This window comes from Austrofundulus limnaeus, unplaced genomic scaffold (assembly GCF_001266775.1).
Source record: "Austrofundulus limnaeus strain Quisiro unplaced genomic scaffold, Austrofundulus_limnaeus-1.0 Scaffold5, whole genome shotgun sequence".
NCBI lineage: Eukaryota > Metazoa > Chordata > Actinopteri > Cyprinodontiformes > Rivulidae > Austrofundulus > Austrofundulus limnaeus.
The window spans coordinates 4,269,667-4,289,987 of NW_013952407.1; the positions used below are offsets into that span (position 1 = coordinate 4,269,667).

General features: G+C 41.0%; 2 protein-coding genes and 1 pseudogene across 5 annotated transcripts; 1 reads left to right on the forward strand and 2 right to left on the reverse strand.

The window, feature by feature from the left end:
- Positions 1 to 2,492: 2,492 nt before the first annotated feature.
- LOC106531944 (transcriptional repressor CTCF) lies at positions 2,493 to 9,840 on the reverse strand. The gene is made up of 13 exons (XM_014027905.1): positions 9,734 to 9,840; positions 7,632 to 7,898; positions 7,368 to 7,550; positions 6,879 to 7,266; positions 6,614 to 6,784; positions 6,334 to 6,467; positions 6,130 to 6,250; positions 5,886 to 6,035; positions 5,619 to 5,779; positions 5,347 to 5,529; positions 5,116 to 5,266; positions 3,962 to 4,108; positions 2,493 to 3,827 (listed from the first exon to the last, which is right to left on the reverse strand). Exons 2-13 carry the CDS (start codon positions 7,875 to 7,877, stop codon positions 3,580 to 3,582), a joined length of 2,283 nt encoding a protein of 760 aa, XP_013883359.1. The 5' UTR covers positions 7,878 to 7,898; positions 9,734 to 9,840; the 3' UTR covers positions 2,493 to 3,579.
- On the reverse strand, positions 9,734 to 10,654 carry LOC106531953 (ATP-binding cassette sub-family B member 6, mitochondrial pseudogene; annotated as a pseudogene).
- Positions 10,655 to 13,169: 2,515 nt separating this feature from the next.
- Positions 13,170 to 19,488, forward strand: LOC106531921 (cell wall protein DAN4). Of its 4 annotated transcripts, none has more exons than XM_014027887.1 (8): positions 13,170 to 13,502; positions 14,338 to 14,441; positions 14,514 to 14,973; positions 15,053 to 15,145; positions 15,222 to 15,258; positions 15,382 to 15,453; positions 17,566 to 18,798; positions 18,874 to 19,488. In XM_014027887.1, the coding sequence occupies exons 1-8, from the start codon at positions 13,404 to 13,406 to the stop codon at positions 19,125 to 19,127; spliced, it is 2,352 nt and encodes a 783-aa protein (XP_013883341.1). In that variant the 5' UTR covers positions 13,170 to 13,403; the 3' UTR covers positions 19,128 to 19,488. The 4 variants fall into 4 exon arrangements, with proteins under 4 accessions (XP_013883341.1, XP_013883335.1, XP_013883328.1 ...); XM_014027881.1 differs by lacking the exon at positions 13,170 to 13,502 and adding an exon at positions 13,617 to 14,237 and having other exon boundaries at positions 18,877 to 19,488; XM_014027874.1 differs by lacking the exon at positions 13,170 to 13,502 and adding an exon at positions 13,618 to 14,237.
- The last annotated feature ends 833 nt before the right edge of the window (positions 19,489 to 20,321 follow it).

Sequence of the window (20,321 nt, forward strand, 5' to 3'; positions counted from 1 at the left end):
CCAGAAGACCTATACAATTTTTTTCTTTTTGATTTTTTACCTGGATTACTGAGATGCATCAGGACGTTACAGGATTGTATACTAAGTCTAATAAATACAGAAATAAAAGAAATCTTTGATGATGATGATGTTACACTGCTTTGTTTTAAATACTATACTCAAAACGTAAGGCAAATAATAATTTCCTCAAATTTATATAATTTTCAAACATCTTTTGGTGGTAAAATGATAACATTTATCATTTTGTATTTTATTTAYAGCCCCAGGCCATTTCGTAATTGGAATTTGGACGGCGCGCTTACTTTACTTTGAAATTCTAAAAGAAGCGGAAGTGGAGCTTGACTAGTTGCTGTGGCAACAAAAATGTCGCTCAGCCTCAGTCGACTGTTTTCTCCGTTGYTACCTTCGCTTCGCTGGCGACACCGCAGAGGAACCAGCGGGGGGGAAATAGCCACGAAGATTCCGAGAGGAAAGAAAGAGAAAAGTTAACAACTTTTACAAACGTAGAGGTCGCTAGAAAGTGTTATTGTGTCAATGTGCGAGTTCACTTCGGCCGATAAATATGAGGCTTATTTGTTGCGCCGGGAGCCGTGAATTTCACCAAACCGGGAGGAGGGGACGGTTAGGAGGCGAGCATGTGGCACTTTTTAATCCAGACAAACACAACTGCAGCTGGCAACGACCGAAAGACTCTGACTGTCAAGTGACGTTAAACAACACGTTATTTTTGTGTTGGTTAGTGTGAGGAGGCGCAGAAAGGGAAACTTATGTTTAAATAAAACTCCCAACAGATGAGGTAACTYTTTAAATATAGCAGTGATGGTTAATTATTACAACGTTTTCTCTTTTTATGAGTTTTGAAGCGTCAGTGTTCCAAGTCAAGGCCTCTCCCAAACACCAAGAACCAACAGCAATTTAAATACTAATTAAGGTGCAAAAGCCTTAAACTTTATTTTTAAGATGTGTGTAAACTGCAAAGTCTCAGAGCTCTCATTTTAAATTACTGACTGAAAACTTTCTAATTCTCAAGGAATTTAATCCACAAACAGGCAGAAGAGGTCAGATCAGTTCTCAGTGTTATCTTTCCAAAAGGCTTTTGTATAATTTTGATGTCACAGGCACTTTAGTATTTAGGGCCTTCTTAAAAGCTTTTTTCTTTTTAAAGTATATATTTAGCTTTTGTCCTTTCTAATATGTTTTATCCTGCATCCCGGCTAATTGTGTGTCAGCCTTTATATTGTTTTGTTGTGATTCTGCTGATTTGATGCAAACAGCCATAACATCACCATTGTTGCATCTTTTCTATTTTAGCACCAACAGATGCAGGATTTCCATTCCATAAGTTTTTTTGACTAAATACGCCTTGTTTCGATTGAGCACCACTGACAAACAATAGCTGAGCTCTACATGGTATTTCCTGTATAGAAACAGTGATTTATCACTTATAGACACTGAAAAGATGCAGTTTATGGTCAATGCTGGCTTTAAAACAGGATTCTCTTAAAGAAATTAAAACATCTTCGAAAATGTTTTTCTTAAACTGACATTATTTCCACCATATTTAAAAGTTTAATGTCAGTCGAATACCAGCTGGGACATAAGGCATCTTGGCGGGCCACATTTAGCCCATGGGCCTTGAGTTTGACATGTGCCTTGAAGTTTATGCTCAAAATAAGATGCCCCAATGTAAATAATTAACTAATACAGCATATAAATCTATTAAAAGTACTATGAACAAGGTTTTAAAAACTCATCCATCTGCAGAAAAGTAGAAAAAAAACTGGTAAATTCTGCATTTAGTAATGGGAAGGTGGGTTTGAAGATTTTCTTACTGATTTTAAAGGATTCTTCTGACTATAAATTGTATTTGGTCCAAAACATGGAAAAATGTATCCGTTTCTCCACAAAAGTGATGTTTTTTTTTTTTTGCACTTTCCATTTCAAATGCATAAAAAAAGAAGACATTAGGTGTTTATTTTATAACTTGTAATAAAAAAACAGCAGCACATATTACAGGTTWTCTACAGATGTGTTGGCAACACAAATCAAGTGGTTTAAAATCCACTAACTTGTTAATAATGAATAATCTTCTTAATAATCTGGTTCTGCTCTACCAGTTGAGACGACGGCCAACAAGGCAGCGTGTAAAATAAGTCGAGTCGGAGCATTTTGTAGTTAAATTGCCTTTTCATGGGATTCATGTGACAGAACCACATGCAAAAACTTTAAACTAATTTTAACCCACAAAAGCTCCTTGTCTTTCGGCTGAAGGTCTGACAGTTCCACTTATCAATACCAAAACATCCCAAACTGCAAAAAATAAAACAATTTCATCKAAATGTGCCGACAATAACAGAACTAAGAGGTGTACCTATCTAAACTACCYAAGTACTGCAGTTTTTGATAACCGATGTTAATATAGCCCAAATCCAGTGCATTATCTTTATATTTGGTTTCCTCAAATGTGAGACTGATAAWAAAAAAGCTTAACATCAAGTTTTCCCATTTAATAAAATATATTTGCAAGCAAAATAAGCTGACATTTTTCGAATCATTCAGTTTCCCARCCAATTTTAATAAGTCAAGCAAACTGTTTTTCTTGTAACTGYACCAATAACATCGTTAATCTAAACAAGGCTTTTTCTCCCTGTTTGAATTCATTGTAAATTATTACAGCTGCAGAAAACTAAACATCAGTTTCATGACTACTATTTTCTTTTTTTTTTTTATTATCGGTTGTACAGTCAATCCCCCCCAATCTGCCACACAGGTATTAAAAGTCGTTCAAGCTGCTACTTCGCTTTGCCAGTGGTACAAAAGGAAAAACAACTCAAAGTGGAATGACTACACATGAGAGCAAATGTTTCTTCCCTTGCACTCATCTGTGACAGTTTAGTACATACACATCTTCTACAGGTATTACAGTAGCAGGAAAAGAGCAGGAGATAAGCAGTCTATCAAGCTTTTAAAAACTAGTATATGATTAAAAAAAAAACAAGTATTTACTAACCACAGAAGAAAAAAAATATTCCAAGATATCTCATAGTTCTTATTTTTTGAAGTGTTTGTTATTAGTGGCAGTGTCTTTCTGAGAGTGGCTTATTCATACAGACAGCCCACACAGAAAACAAACGCAGGTCCTAAGTCAGTTTTTGTTTGGTTTGATGTAAGATTTTACAATAGATGCAGTACCATCATCTATTGAAGAAAACAAACCAACATCAAAATCTTTCCCCACAGACTGTTGTACTAAAAATGTAGTCGAGAGTCGAACCTGACAAAACAAACCACGTTCTCCAAAAGCCACTCAAATTAAGACCCTGCCATAAAAACAGCCACTTCAAACTGTATTAAAATGTTTTTTTTTTTTGGTTCTGTAAATCCTCATTAAAATTTTTTCCCCTCTTGTCCGAGTCTTTTCTCAATACATGATTAAAGTAAATTTTAAATTACAACTGTGATGTTTTGTTTCTGCGCATGGTGYCAAGTGTTTATCCTAAATAACAAGAATTAAAATAAAATCAAGGGTCTGGGTGTGTTTTTTTTCTTCCTCTTTTACAGATTCCACTCTCACACCCATCACCGGTCCATCATGCTGAGGATCATCTCAGGAGTCAGGTCTCCATTGGGAGGGGCCTCAGCCAGCTGCACCTCCGGCGCCGCTTCCCCTTCCTCAGCCAGCTCCTCCATCTGAATGGTCGACTTGACGCCGCCGATCACCACCTCCTCCGCTTCGATATCGTCTAGTTCAGTGCCGACCTCCTTCTTCACGATGATGTCATCGACCTCTCCGGTGGCCTCGTCCTCCACGYGGATGATGGCAGCCGCTGAAAAGAATTCCAGGTCAGACTCAAACATGTAAACACTGCATTACTTTAGCTACCCAGCCACCTAGTTTTMAACCAGCAACGTTCTTTTAGGCTTAAAGAGCGCTTAAGATCGCAATCTTTTAGAAACTCACCGTCAGGCTTAATCTTTGGGGGGCGTCCACGTTTCCTCTTGACTGGGGGCTCCACTGGKGCTGGAATGGGAACAACTGGTGCGGCCTGCTCCACCTCCATGTCGACTAACATTTCATCCTCTTCCTCGATTTCATCCAGTTCTCCCTCTGTGGAAAAGATCCAACAGAAGTTTAAAAGAAAATTTATTTTTACGTATTTTATATATAAACAGAAACAGTGTTGGCATCAATATATCTTTTAAAATAGGAAAATGGCCTTAAATCTAGAATGAGCATGACTGATTAGAGTAAAAACTAACATTTTACACTAATGTCACCTAAAAGATTTTTTAGGACAAAACTGTTGTACCTGTTTTTTATTTACATGTTGCCTCTGTAAGTTACAGAATTTTCACATGACATGAATCTGCCCTCACCCTCAATTAAAGCAACTCTTAGAATAATGTTTGAAATTTACAAACRTAATTGTCTCAGTGGCACTGAATTATTGTAATGACAAAGCTTGCCACTAGAGGGCGCTCCCACAGCAGATGCCACCTTGTGCACCCTGTTTCTTTCTACCAGTGAAGAAGAGAAAAGACAAAACTGGAAATCAGGTTTCAGATGAAACGGGAGGTAGACTATCYGTTCACAGAATGTAAGTACAAACCTGTGTGTTTAGTCTGCTTACACACAATAGATTTTAATACAAGTTGACACTACAACACGTTGCACAAAGCTAAATAAAAGAAGTTTACTGAAGCAGCAAGGGCTGCTATTATAGCTAAGCTCAAATCAAAAGTACAACAGAGACTTTTTACCAGAACCACAACCACTCAGGAGTTAAAGCATCTTATGCCGCTGCACTTCAATGCTTTGTATATTAAACAAAAGTACAACTATTACACATGCATTTGAGAATAAAATTTGTTAATTTACTGCACTGCATGTTGATTTTAATAAACATACATATAGAAAAGCATTTTTAAAGTGGCAGCTTTATTACATTTGGGCAAGTGTGCAGTGCTATGTGGCCCTCCGGTAGGGTCAAAAGTAAAACTGCGGCCCCTTCAGTTAAGTTTCCCATCCCTGACTTCACTACAAAGAATTGTTCTGCCATCCATTGTAAGAAAATATTGCTGAAGATGAAAAGACAAGTTTTTCATGTAAAATACCAGTGTTGTCTTCATCGTCGTCGTCATCATCATCCCTCCTGGACTGCATCTTTCTCTTCCTGCCACGGCGCCCTTTCTTGGGAGTTGGAATTCCATTTTCATCTCCAGTAGGTTCACCCATGCAGTTCTCGGCGTGACGCAGCATGGTGTTCTTTGGAGCAAACACAAACCAGTCAGGACTCACAGATGCAGGTCAAATAAATCTGACAGTAAAGTCTCAGTCTGTCCTACCCTGCGGGTGAACGTCTTGCTGCACTTGCTGCAGACAAAAGCAGTGGGGACAAAGTTGGGATCATGGTAGCGCTTGAAGTGCATGTCCAGCAGCTGTTTCTGACGGAATGTCTTGTCACACTGGCTACAGGCAAACGGTTTCTCCCCCGTGTGTGTGCGYTTATGCATTATCATGTGGCGTTCCTGTGGGACATAAAAAGATTCACCGCTCGTAAGAAGAGACACACGACATCAACAGAGCACACAGAGTGGACGTTTCCCGCAGCACAAACCTGTCTGCAGCAGTAATCACACTGGTCACACTTGAARCGCTTCTCATTTTTGTGAGTCTTCTGATGCTGGATGAGAGCATAGCGCTCATGGAAGACAGCATCACAGTAACGACACTTCTTGCCCGTCTCAATAAACGAGTGCTGCTTCCTCAAGTGAACACCTGCAACAAACGTCAGCATAATCCATGTCAAACCAGCTAAAAACAACAAAGATGCVAACTCTACAAACAAATTATTCAGCACAGAGATGGTGATGCACGACTTTACCAAGGTCACTCTTGCGTGCGATGACAGTATCACAGTGTGGGCAGTGGAACTTGGCCACGTTCTCYGTGTGTTTCTGCAGAATGTGCATCTTCATGGTGCCGCTTTGTGTGAAACGAGCRTGGCAGATGTAGCACTCGTACGGCTTCTCACCTGCAACGTGGAAGAGGGGAGAGGGAAAAATATAAAAGGAGGTGAGCAAGGCGCTCCACTCGAGCAGAACAGAAACAAGAGCGCATTGTATCACCTGAATGTGTTCTCATGTGTCTCTTCAGCTTGTAAGTGTCTCTGCTGGCGTAGCTGCACAGGCTGCACTGGAAGGGCCGCTCCCCTGTATGAGAGCGGATGTGCCTTTTCAACTTGCTCACCTGAGAAAAGGCAAAACAGAATAAAAACTTGTCCTATTAGAAGAAAATTACAACATATGCTAAAACAACTAAACCTAACCTACCTCCACACTGGAATAGTCACACATGGAACACTTGAACGGCTTCTCGTGTGTGTGTTTGTAGCGGCGATGGCGCACCAACTCACCGCTGGTCACAAATGCCATGTCACAATCTGTGCATTTATGAGGCCGRGTGCCTAAAAGAAAAAGGACAGAAATAAGCTACCTAAAAGTTGAGTTGAAGGAAGCTTGTTTGAAACATATTGAAGGACGCTACAACACTAATTTGGTTTTCTAGGACTCAAACTATTACACTAAACTATTTTTTTTGTCCTTGCTTTACCTGTGTGTGTATTGAGATGGTTTCTCAGCAGTGTGACTGTCCTGAAGGCTCGTCCACACAAGTGACACTTGTGTGGTCTCTCATCTGTGTGGCTCTTCATGTGACGGTCCAGATTAGAGCGTCTTGGACAGGTGTAGCTACAGAGCTCACACTGGAAAGTCTTCTTCACGCCTGGAAACGCAAAACAAAAACATTTAGTTYGTGTTAAACGTGCTTCTTTACCCATTTTCTTAAACGTAAAAGCCAAAAAGCACCAAAGTCTAACCTTTCTTCTTGATCTTAGTGGGCTTCGGAGGCTTCATGTTGCCCACAACCTTCTCTGCGTTCACCTCCGACAGCAGCCCCTCCTGCTGCTCCTCCTCAAAGTCATACACAGACACGTCCATGTCCCGATCACCCTCCGCGTAGCGAAGGCGACTCTTTTTCCCTTTCTTCCCCTTACGGACCGTGGTAATGGGCTGGTAATCTGGGTCTTTCGACCACTGCGGGTCGTCTTGTTGAGGGACAGCTGTTTCCAGTTCTGCCGTCTCCTCGTCCTCCTCCTCTTCTTCTTCCTCCTCCTCCTCCCTCGTTCCATGGAGCTCATCCTGGGCAGCTTGGAGCTCCTCCTGCTCCACTGTTTCAACTTCACCATTGGCGCCCACTTTTACAACCTAAAAAAAACAACATTTTTAGTGACAAGAAGAATGACAGTTCAAAACGAATGTAGAAGACATATCTCAAACGAATTGTTTTAAAATAAAGCTGTTCTCACCTGGAAACCTTCAGGCAAAGGAAGTGTGTGACAAATAACTGGTTCTACATCCTTGTTAGCTGCTGACGCTTCAACAAAAGTGGCCTGGAGTCCCTCTACAGTAGCTGTAGACACAGGTACCTGTACGAGCTGAAGCTGACCAATACCCAACGCAGCACCTGCTTGTTCCTCCATATTTACCACCTGCRACAAAAAAAATCCTGTTATACGCTCAAWATACGAAGTCTAGCTGCTCATTTTTAAAACCGTGTATTTTACACAAACCTGGAGCGTGATGATCTGACCCTCATCTCCACCGGTAACAGTTACTGTGCCGCCTCCTTCCAAAACCTCCGTCTTCATTTGCAACAGAGTCGGATCAAGAGCATCCATCACCATCATGTCCATGTTCCCGGTCACGTCGCCCTGCGCCGCTTGCATCAAAGCCTCCCCGCCTTCTGGCAGGACCTTTCCTTCGGCGGCCATGGCTGCAGCCTGAGCTGCCTCTATGGTGACAACCTCGCCCTCCATGGCAATGGACTAACCAACACCCTGAGCAGACAAAAACACATGTTGTAGAATGGTTAGAAGTTAAGACGGCACTGAGTTGGATTAATTTAYTTTACAAAGCAGAAATACCTTTGGCTGAAATGGCACTGACTGCTTATTATTGCTTGGTATTTTATTCAGGCTGAAACAAAACGATGAAAGGTCTAGGAGGGTAATAAATTAGGGCTGAGCGATATGGTTTAAAAACCTTAAAATGTATGTATCCAACTATGTAGTTAGATAATGATTGATTGTTTTTTTACTCATTTGAAATAAAGACCAGGAGGGAGAAAAGGCTGATTAATTCTGCCAAACTGCTGACGTGACCTTTTCTCTTATGCACAATTGCCTCTTGAGCTGTTGCACTCATTTTCTTTTTTCCACTCGACGTTGTTTTAATTTAAGTAGTTATGAGGTACGGTAAACATAAAACTACTGCTGTGCATGTTACTCAACAGGTTGTTGCTTGCTTACCAAAATGTGATTGAGTTAGCTGATGCCACCAACCTTGCTTAAGGCCCCGTAACACTATAACACTTTACAACTTATACATGTTTTTAATGTCTAAATTACTGATTTGCAGATTTGATTAATTTGTTAGCATTACAGTATTTACACGCCTTACAGAAGCTTCCAGTTTATTTTTAACTCTTTTAGTTGTTCAAAACATTATAGTGTGACAGAGCCTCTAGCTGGGCCGTGAGAGGTTGAGCAGCTAAAACCTTTATCTCCCAGAATGCTGTGCGACTCTGGATCAGAGTTCAGTTCTATTGATTCTGGTCACGTCTATCACAACTTAGACAAAGTCATTTGCATTAATCTTGAGTGTTTTTAATCCATCAGAACATGATAGGTATTTGAAATATGTTGCATGAGTCATGAGTCTAAGCAGTCTTTTGAAATTAATTTGTAACAAATTAACCAGCCATGATTCGTGAAACATTTTGACTAGTATGTACCATATTTGTAAAAATTACAATCAGTTGTCTCATACTCAACTCATTCCCAGTTATTACATATACTTTTATGTGATTATAGTTTTCTGTAAAAGTACAAAAAAAACCACAAGTTTTAAAACATTTACTTGATGTAGTCACTAGAAAGTAGTGCAGACATCATGTTTAACTTGTACCGCGCAAAACAGGTGGGAGATAATGGAGGACAAACTGACTTAGATCGTCTAAAAACACTTTTCTAAAGTACAGGTTCCTGCGAGACAAGTAAAGTAACAAATGTGAAGAGTTTAAAATGTGTTGTGGAGGACAAAGTATGCTTTATTGTCTCAACGACCGCGATTCAGACGTCGAGCCCGGAGTTCTCCGTCCGACCGTCTTCCTGCTTGATAAGACACTGATGGGGTTTGTGTGTTAATCAGTCAGTCCCTCAGGGACTCTCCTTCTCAACCCATACATTTGTTCTCGATCTGCTTTGCTTTCAATCAAGGYGATCGACTCAATAAAACACGACACRTTGTTTGTAGTGTGAAGAATAAACTTAAAGAGTTAAGTGGTGAAGCGCGACTCTGTCTGAAAACAGGAAACAAAGGGCACGATAAGATGGACGTCAGGCCTAAACTAACTTAAAACAGAAATACCGATTAACATCACCATCCCCTGGAAAACACTACATAATATCGTCCGAAAAGCTTCAAAATACTCGGCCGATGCTGGGAGTTGCAGTTTATAGTCACATTTCGTGTATTTTGGATAACGATAGAGGGAGACAAACACCCCCCGCCAGCCGCCTGGACGATAAGCCCTACCGTGACACCTAGAGGCCGGCGACGGCTCCTACAAAAACCTCCCCTTGTTTGGAAACATAGCGATAGTTGGACCTACTCTCGGTTGGTTCTTCCTCCGGTATATTCACTCGGAACCTCAGCAGCCACGGTTGATCCTTTCAGCCTCTCAGCGGACGGTCATATGTGCTCTGCGCAGAGCTATTAATTTTCTCCCGCTCTGGAGGAGCAGGCCTAACACAAAATGGCGGMCCGTCAAAGCTAACGCGCGTGCGCGCACGCTCGCCGCGGGGGGAGTAGAGGGGAGTGGCCGAACGCGGCTGTGGGTGATGGGCGCCAGATTTGAAATCTATCGTGGGCGTGGCGACCCGGTGCAGTATCACAATGATTTATGAAACATAAATCATATCGATCAGCTTTCTGGTTAAAGCTCTAACTCGACGACTCCCAATCTCTGGACGAGCAGACTGATTGAATCAAGATTATGTCATCAAAAAAGGCAGTTCATAAAATCAGCCACCAGAGGGCAGTATGACCACTGCGAGCAGTGACGGGAATTACAGCTCCGTTCTGGGATTTGAATCATTGAATCATTTGATTCAGTTTAAGAGCAAGTGAGGATCTTTCGACTCACATCAGTTTATCGGTTTTGGATTAATATATCGTCAGTTGTTGTTGTTAAACAAGGTTTCATATATTTGATCGTGTTGTTTGAATCAAATTTTAGTTGCAGTTTACATATTTTTAAAAACCTCCCCTCCAGGTTCAAATGAATTGGCATTTTGAGTCGGCTCGGTCGCGACTGACTCATCATCAGACCCACAAACTCCACACAAATCAAGATCGACCAGGTGATCTGGATGTCAGAAGGGATTTGGGGTGAAGTGTTGGAGGAAAAAGTAAAGGGCTTGTCCTCCAGATGAGGTAAACTAAATCCACTGAAAACACAGTTAGTACAATTTTTCTACAGGCTGACTAAAAACAATAACTTACACAACCCTCTAAGAAACTAAAACAAAAAAAAAATAAAAAATAAAATAAAATAAACATAAACCCTGGCCTAAACTGTCCCTTTGCTCAGGTCTTGAAGCATATTATGAACATTTTTCTCCACAATCCTCAGAATCATTTTGTTTTCTGCCTCCAAGTCACTTTTTATAACAACAGGCTGAATAATTATTTTCAGAGAAAATGCAGTTTGGTACAGATGTTTGGTCTTAAGGACTTGTAACTCTCTTGCCTTATTGATGATTACATTTTAATCAATATTAAAAGCTGGAAAGAGTAATTGTGCCATTTTTTTCACATTAGGTTAAATTGTTAACCGCTTGTTACTAAGTTAATGATGCGGTTGAACTTACTACCTGTTTAGCCTTTACAGCAATTTGAAAATGATGTCAGTTTTTATAGTCTGATAAAGTATTTAGTTCCTGAATGTGGTGCAAGCAAAACAATATATTTGCTGAAATGTAGTTGAGTAGAAATATCAAGGGTCCTAAAATTTCTAAAAGTGCAAMCTGTCTTAAATTTGTCCCAAGATCCAATGTTTGTGTATTTTTCAGGCATATAGTTTAATTCTGTAGCACAATCAAGTAACTGTTACCTTCAGTTGTTATAACAATGTTGTATAAATAAATTTGTCTTTKCATATAGTGTATGTAAGCACCTTGAAATTGGCCTCTGTCTCTTTAAGAACCTCCTGTTTCTGACACTCCCACTTCAGCACGTCTTCACAATGCTTTGATTGAGGGGCACTCTGCGGGGCAGGAGCTTGGCTGAGAACTGAGCTCGGAGGAGCTTTGTATAAGTAAGTGGTGCTTTGTACCAGCAAGCATTCAGGTAGCTTCACATGGCTACCACAGGAAATTCAAGGATTTCTCAAACGTGCATGACTGAGTTGAAGAAACACTCTGGGTACATTGTTGATGAGGGAATGACATTATAACATGATTTAAAGCTCAAAAACGTTGATTTTGCATGACAACCCCCCCCCCCCCCCCCCCCCAGTGAAACCGCTCATCAGTATAAATGCCAGTCTCATCTGGTCTTTAATTATATTTAATCTTCAGGGATTACAGGCATGCACAAGATCTAATTAAGATTAAACACACATTTAGGCTTCAGAAAACAATGTCACCTTTGATCCAGGTTACAATCAACATCTGAAACAGCTGATGTCAAATCCACGTGGGAAACCTTCCTTATGGGATTCAAAAGAAGAAAACAAGTTATTAAGTTGTGAATAAAAAGTCCTCAAAATGTGTTCCCTGTAAATAAACAATATAAATATATATATTAATCTATTTATATTTATAAATATTTAAATATAGATAGTTTATATAGATGTGACCTCTGTATAAAACCGTTGCAGKTGAATATATAGTTTTGAATGTTCAGTCAGGCAGAAGGATTTGTATGAAACCCGGGACACACTCTGTAATTAAACCGTGCAGAAACCGGCGCTTGTGGCTGTCATATTTTCTGGTTTCTGAACAAGTCGAGCAGCTCGTTTTAACGTCCTATCCTCCCAGGACCACTTAGCACAGTTTCCTGAAGCACTTTAGAAACATTTGGTTTTAGAAATTCACCGGAGTAGTGAAACACTTCTGCACTTTTTCCACCAATGAAATAATAAGTCAATAACAGCATCTTCGTTGCATGTGAAATAAATAATGCTGTCAAATGATTGATGTTTTTAATCTGATTAATCCCAAAGTAGCTGTGAATTAATCATGATTAATCTTAAATTTAATATATATTTCTGTTGCATATTGATAAAATAAATTACTTGATATTAATTAGTTTTTAATGTTTTTATTTAGAAAACAAAAATGTTGCTTAGACATGATTTTTAAAATATAAAACAGGACTTAAAAATGCTCCAAACATATTTGAGTCAGGTAAATTTTGTGCAGAATAATAAGGTTAAATCAAGAATTCAAGGATTTTCATTCCAAATGAGTACACGAGGACATCATCAGTCTTCCAGGACATGAAGAATGAAAGATAGATACTAAGGTCACAGTTGTCAGCAAAACATAAATAAATAAAATTAAATAAGCCATAAGAAGACAAAAAGAAAAAAAAACTGTACATAATGTGTTACACGTGGAGTTTATTTTATTTTATTTATTAAACCTTTATTTATCCAGGTAAACTGTTTGAGAACCACTTCTCATTTACAAACATGACCTGGCATGCACTGACATGGAGTGCATTGTAATATACAGTACTGTACAAACCTACATATTCAGCCATAGTAAAGTGATTGTTTAAAAAAAAAAAAAAAAAGGAAAAAGTTTGATTAATCGCGATTAAAATTTAATCGTGATTAATCTAACTGTTTTCTTTTTTTATTTTAATCTCGATTAATCGTGATTAAATTTTTAAATCTAAGCCCAGCACTAAAATTAATCAATATGAGTTAACTCGATTAATTTCACAGCCCTAGAAATAAAATAATTTATTTGTTACATAACTGACAGATCTCGTCCATTCAGGTGTTTCGAGCAGAGTGATGGTTGGTGAACATTTAATTAATGGTGAGCTGTGAGATGCAGGGATGGAGCAGAGGTTAGTGCCTCTTCTTGTTTTATCACCATCTTTTTCTGCTGGTTTTCCTCTCACGGAGGGGGGGCAGAGAAAGGCGAGGCTCTGTTGTCAGATCTGTCAGTCTGGCCGGCCCGGCCCCTCCCACCTCCGTGGAGGCATTACATACTGCTGGTGCTCTTAGCAACAGAGCCACGGCAACAGCGTGCCGTGTCTCCCCAATGGAGCTGCCATTGGGCGGACCAGCTCTCAGGCACTACACCCAGAGCAGACCGAGACCTCACCGACAAAAACTGAACTACCGTCCCAGCAGACCGCAGGTACCGTGCGCAGGTGGAGGGTGATCGGGGAGGTTTGGTGGAAAGGTGGTGTGTGAGAGAGGGGAGAAAATGGATGGGAGGGAAGGAGAGGGAACAGAGGGGAGAGGCAGGGGGGAAGGGAAGGATGGAAGGGGGGTGCTGGAAGATGCCTGGTCCCCGCTTGAATTAGGGAGTCCCTTTGTACCGGTCTCTGGCTCTTTGAATTATCCACTCTGTTCTGATGGAGTCGGCATAATGAGCAGGAGTTCAATTTAAACCTCTTCTCTGGCTCTCGCTGAAAGAAACGGTTCTTTTTAAGCTTTAAACGTTTCAAAACGTACACTGAGTGCTCATCAGTTTCACATGAAGCTGATCGTGTTGTCACAGACCTTGAACAAGCACTCCCTCGGAGACTAAATTAATGCAATCCCCCTGAGAGAATATCATGTAATGGTGACTTCTGCTAAATTTGTGTTCTACTGCCACCCTCTTGACTTCCACCGCTACTTGTGGGYTCAGAATTTGGATCTGATCTGTGTAATACAACTCTGCCTTGCTGCAGTTTTGATATCACATTACCTGTTATTGGCAAAATGAGTTACCATGCTCTCGTTCTGCATGTAAAACCTCGTAATGCCTCTCCCGTCGTACGTTACTGAGCAACTGAGTCCCAGGAGGCCTGCATGGCATGAACGGATGAGCGAATCCAACCAAAACTCACCTATAGAGGCAGGAGGAACAATACTGCCAAAGTGTGTGGGTTTTCATCGTTACATAATGCAAAGTTACATATAACAGGAATTGTTCTCTAATATTAGTTGGTCTAATTGTGTCTCTGTGTTTCTGTGATAATTAGGAGACAATAATTGAAAGTGAAAATGAAGTCCTGGAGCTCATGGGGCGAGTGGATGAAGGAGTCGAGGAGTTCTTTACAAAGAAAGTGCTTCCCACTGAAACACAGTGAGTATCTCAGCCACAAGATCCAGACTGAATGAGAAGAACAGGTTCTTTAATTTGTGGATTTTTGCTCAGGAACAAGCAAGATGAAGAAACCATCACCCTGCAGGAAGTGGCTCCCGCCAGCTCCGTCCCTTGCCCACCACCAACGAAAACGCTCAGGAGGAAGCTCGGCGACTTCTTCACGCTMAAGAAGAAGCGAGGCTTAAAGTCAGAACCGAGCCAAGAGGGTCGGCCCAAGAAGGCCTCCATCGCCGATCTCATCCGCCCCCTCAGGGAGGTCGCCAGGTCAGAGAAAGACAAGGACCGAGTGAAGGAGCACGACAAGGAGAACGAAAAGGAGAAAGCGAAACCGCACCTCGGTGCTGTTCCTGGAGATCCGGCTGTCCAAGAACCACCTGTTGGAAGCGACGCACCACTGAGGGGTGAGGCCGCACCTCCTCGCCGAGCTCTCAGAGAAGGGAAATCCCAGTCCCTCATTCTGCTGTCGGGATCAGCAGCAGCTGGGACCACCAATGGCAGAAACACCGCCAAGGTGAGTGTCAACACAGCTGAGCTCTTCAATGTTGTGAGGAAAATCTCAAGCATCACTTCTGTGGCGCTGCTAATTTCAGAAACCGCTTGAAGGCCAACATAGCTTTGAGCAGAAGCTCCATCTGATGCTTCAGCGCATTGGAGTTTCCAAACCTCAGCCTGGAGACACGCAGGTGTGTGATGAGCCTGTCTCAATTTAATCCTGTTAAACGTGATAAAAATGTTCAAGTGTTGCTTTTGTTCTTGTAGAATCAAGAGAAAGAGATGAAAAAGGCTGAATCTGAAGGTATGTGCCCCCTGTTTTTAATATGATTAAAGTCTTTTTGAATCCCAGTAAAGCTCAGCTAATCTTTAAAATGGACGTTAAGGGGCTTAAATCCTCTTGTAAAATAAGGCTTTTGTACTTCAGGCACCATCATTGACAGTAAACCTGAACCTCCGTCTACTTTCTCAAAACCTCGAACAATGTCTGCATCATCAGGTAAGACACGTCCACTCATTTATTGTTTCACATCGGTTGTGTCCAAATTCAGAGGCTGCACCCTTCGAAGGTGATTACATCACAAATTCAAAGGCTTCTCCAATCGCGACCCACAAATGTGTCCTTCTTTTGCCCCGATTTGAGGGACGGATCCAGTGGATCTTTCTCAACCTACCCTATCCTGGGAATTTATTTTATTTTTAATTTTTTTGCTTGTAATGGTGGACGAAGCACGAGGAGTGAGACAAGAGTACAGTTTTAAATGGAAATCTTGCTGTACAAAAATTTTCAATTTAAAGTACTTGTGACTAGGGATGCACAATATATTGGTATTGATATCGATATCGGCCGATATTGGTCATTTTTTAGAATATCATATCGGTCCGATATGTAAAACTGGGCCAATATTAACGTCCGATATTGATTTCCCACTTTTTAGCTTTGTGTTTTTGTTTTTGGAGGGGAGATGGTTGGTTGAGCAGCATCTGTTTGATCATGATAGTGATACAGATGCTGCGCAGCCAGGAATAACTGAAGGAGAGCCATGTCAGAGGTCTGGTTATTTATTTATGGTATCAAAAAAAAAAAGACCCAAGTGTGTTTGTGCATATATATATAATATAATTTGTGTGTTTGTGTAATATCGGCTATCGGCCATAATAGCAATAATTATATCGGATATCGATATCGGCTGAAATTTTCGTATCGGTGCAGCCCTACTTGTGACATAAGAAAGAAAATATTCTACAGAGACGAATCAGTGCTTTAGATAATACTCTGATGGGACACATCAGAGGCAATAAAGAGTTCAGTGTGTTACCCAGGGACACTTCGACATGTGACTGAACAGTGGTAGAATCAAACCCCCAACTCTCTCAGTGGATGATGACTGCTCTAACCACTCAGTCACGGCCACCCAGTCTCTGTTCAATTTCAGACATTCCCCAGTGACATCACTTCCTGTTACCTTACATGCAAATACCTCAACAACTGCTCGTCTCAGTGGCTGTTCCACTTAATTTGTTTTGCAACACATTATCAGTTATCTTTCCAAAATTGCATTTATATTTGTTACAAAGATTTGATGCCACAGGCAAAAAAGTGGTTGTGTTGTTAGGCTTTTATCATTTGCATAAACATGTTTTTTATAAAATATTCTCGTCCGAAAACTGGCCACATGTGGCCCGTGAATGACCAAAGATCATCCCACCAATTGGTTCATTCATCTCTTAAGCCCAAACCCACGGTTTTCTACTTTAATTACTCTAAATTCTTTTAGTTCGACATAGACATGTTTGGTGTCTACAGAAACATCAGAATCTTGGCTACAAGCTGGTGAAAACCATTTTAAAGAACACCCGAGACAGTTAAAACTACAAGCAGTTGAAGATAAAATTACGAAAAAGAAAATAAAATTGGTTTAAAAATTTGGCAAGTCAGAGATGTCAAAACAACATTTATGTCAAATAAGAGGCAGAACGTGGCAGCACGATGGATCAGTGGTTAGCACCGACACCCCACAGCAAGAAGGTTCTGGGTTCGATCCCCGGCTCGGACCTGGGGTCTTTCTGTGCGGAGTTTGCATGTTCTCCTTGTGCTTGTGTGGGTTTTATCTGGGTACTCCGGCTTCTCCCACCCCCAAAACATGTACACTAGGTTGCCTTCAGGCCCAGGCCACACTTGAAAAAGAGATCTGAGATCTCAGCGGGACTTGCCTGGTAAAATAAAATAAACAAATGTGTTATTTTTGATTTTGATATTGTTTTATTATCACTCTCAATGTTGTATCCATGATTAAATGCAGCAAAATAAACTATTTCAAAGGTAACAGATCTTTATGATACTTGGTTTATTTACTTAATGACTTTAATTGCTGGATGTTCGGCCCTTCAGCTGTTGGCCTGCAGTAACTGTGCCCCCGGAGCAATTTAGTTAAATAGCCCTGGCCTAGACCATCTAAGTTCATAGCCACTCACTTCTAGTCTTCGTGGTTGACAAAGGATCCAATCTAAGTAGACCATGTAAATCGGATCCTTCAAAGGACGCAGCCCCTGATATTGGACACAGCCATCTACTCTATAAGCAGCTAATCGACTCTTATTTTCTCCATAGACACCCGGCATCAAATTCGAGTAAGTGTGTCTGCACACGAGGCAGCTGGGAAACCTGCTCTCCTTCCAAAACCAGTACTCAAACCAGGTCCGCCTCCCACAACATCTGGGCGCAACACGCCTGAGAACGAGCTAGCACAGATACAGGAAGCAGAGACGAACACACCCACTAAACTCAGCCCGACCACAGTTCCATCGGCTCCCGCTGCTCCCGACCCGGCTGCCGCCACCACCTCCACTGTACCGACAATCTCAGACTCCGTCCCCGACGCAGCCAGCGTTACGGTTTCTCCTTCAAGTACTGTAGACACAGAAATATGCACTACTGAAGCAGCTACAACCCCCACTGATGATGCAGTCAGTGAGAACAAAGCCTCTGTCCCTAAAACCACCGACACTACCTTTGAGGCCGCCACCACCTCCTCTGAGTCTGTCACAAAAACTCCTTCTGTCGCCACCCTGGAAACTGCTTCTGATCCCAGCAAGCAAAGCCCAGTTTCCACAACACCAACAGATCTGTCAGTGAAGGCAACTTTGCCGGAGCTAAACGGCGTTCTCGCAAAGGATGCTGAAGGTGATGCAGATGTTTCTGTCACCGCTGCAGCTCCTTCGTCCCCCACCAGCACATTAGATCCAGGCCTCACAGGCCCCGAAGCTGGTGAAACCACACCCGCTGCCTCCAGCGCCTCTGAAACATCAGTCTCTAAAACGACATGTCCTCCCTCCATCCCCGACGATACGATTACAGTTTCTGTTTCACAGGAAGAAGTCCCCGTTCCCACATCCTCCACCATTGTCTCGGCTTCCCTTCCTCCCACCACCTCCTCTTCTTCTACAACATCTGTAACCATCACCCCATCATCCTGTGACCACATGAGCTCCGTTTCTGCACCTTCAAACATCCAGGCAGCCCTCCTCAGCCCCGATGAGATCCCTGCTCCCTCCACTTCTTCCAGTGACACCAACCCAACGGACACCACTTCCACCGCCACCAGTTTGAACCATGCAGATACAACTTCCACCAGCAGTCCAGCCATCTCTGCTGCAATCAGCTCCTCTACCGTTTTGGATCCTGTCTCTAAAGTGACCCCTTCTGGTAACAAATCAGGTGCAGCTCCTCACCTTCTGACGAGTCCACCTCCTTCCAATGATAGTCCATGCCAAGACCATGACTTACAGACATCCTGTGAAGAAGAGGCCAAGGTAGAAAAAGCAGAAAAACCCTCAAAAGTTGGTAAGTTTTAATTTCTACAATTATTTTCTGTATGTTTGTGCGTTGTGAACCTTTTTATGAGTTTTTGTCTCTCAGCAGAGGACAAGGAGCTCGATATGATCAAAAACATCGAGTCAACTGAGCCCGAAAAGAAGAAGGAAACTGTTCTCAAGGAGACGAAGAGTGAAAATGACAAACCAGCGCTTGACAAGAGTGATCTACCAAGAAAAGAAGTTCAAAAAGAAAGCGTGAAAACTGAAGACGACACAATGTCTGAACCTGGTAAAGAAGGTGAGCAGAGCAGAGACGACGTCATCTCTGAGCCTCAAGAGCAAGAGGCAACTCTGTAAGTGGGTGAAAAGTAAAAAAAAAAAAAAACAGAGAAGTTGCTGAAAATGGGACCAACAACTGTGACGGGCAGAAGAGTCCACAGTGAAGTATACCAGGGTTGGGAGGGGATGGATCCATGGCACTTCCTACAGGGACCACCACATTACTGCAGCACACGACAAAGTGGAATGGGCCACTGGACCAAAGAACTGAGATCCCCTTGGTGAGATGTAATTAATAAATCCAGCAGTGTCTTTGTCCTTTTTTTAACTTTCGTTTGAGATTTTACATTGCACGTATGATTATGTACCATAAGAAAAATACACCATGTTTACAAAAGATGGATAAGAGTTATGACTATTAAATGGATTATTCAACTGACTGAGTCATTCCTACAGTCTATTATGTGAATATATTTAAAGTGATTAAATATTTATATAATTTTATATAATTTTTATAATTTTGGTTCGTTAAGTCTACATGCACTTTCAGATTTCAGATGTATCTTAGTTTATTTCATTTTTCGAGACATATTGTTTTTCTGTTCAACTTTGAATCATATTTAAATAGTGTTTAAAAAGAAAGAAAGACATTTTAAAAAGCTCAAAATTAAAACGAATAAAAGGGTATTTTAGTGGTTGAAAATATAAAAGCACAAAGCGAAACAGGGATTCTGTTTAATTTATTTGTAAAAAAAACTCTCAGTGTTGAAAATAATTGTTAACAGTCTTAACACAAGTATGACAAAAGATAGACAAAAAATGTATTTTGCTATAAAGTTATAGTTATGTCATTGAAAACTTTCCAAAGGCAAAACATATATTTTATTATAAATATTTTAAATAAAGTTAGCAATCTTTTATTGCTCAAATGTTTGTCAATTTTTTAAATTTCACAAGTAATTTTTGCTCATTACATTTCATTTTCTTCTATTTTTTCTCAAGAACAGTCTAAGACTTACCAAATATATAAACTATATACACTAAGGTAGAATTGTGGTAGAGACAACCATAAAACTGGGGTGAGCAAAGGAAAAAAATATGTAAAATGAAGGTTTTACACTTGGTGTTTGAAAATACAGTTATGTGTCAAATAAAGCAAGTTAATTTAGATTTTTAGGTTTCTCAGTAAAGCGCTTTGATCCACAACATAATAAGAGGAGTTAGTCAAAAAGAAAAAAATAAGTAGGTCCTCTGGGTGGGTTCTTCTTTAGT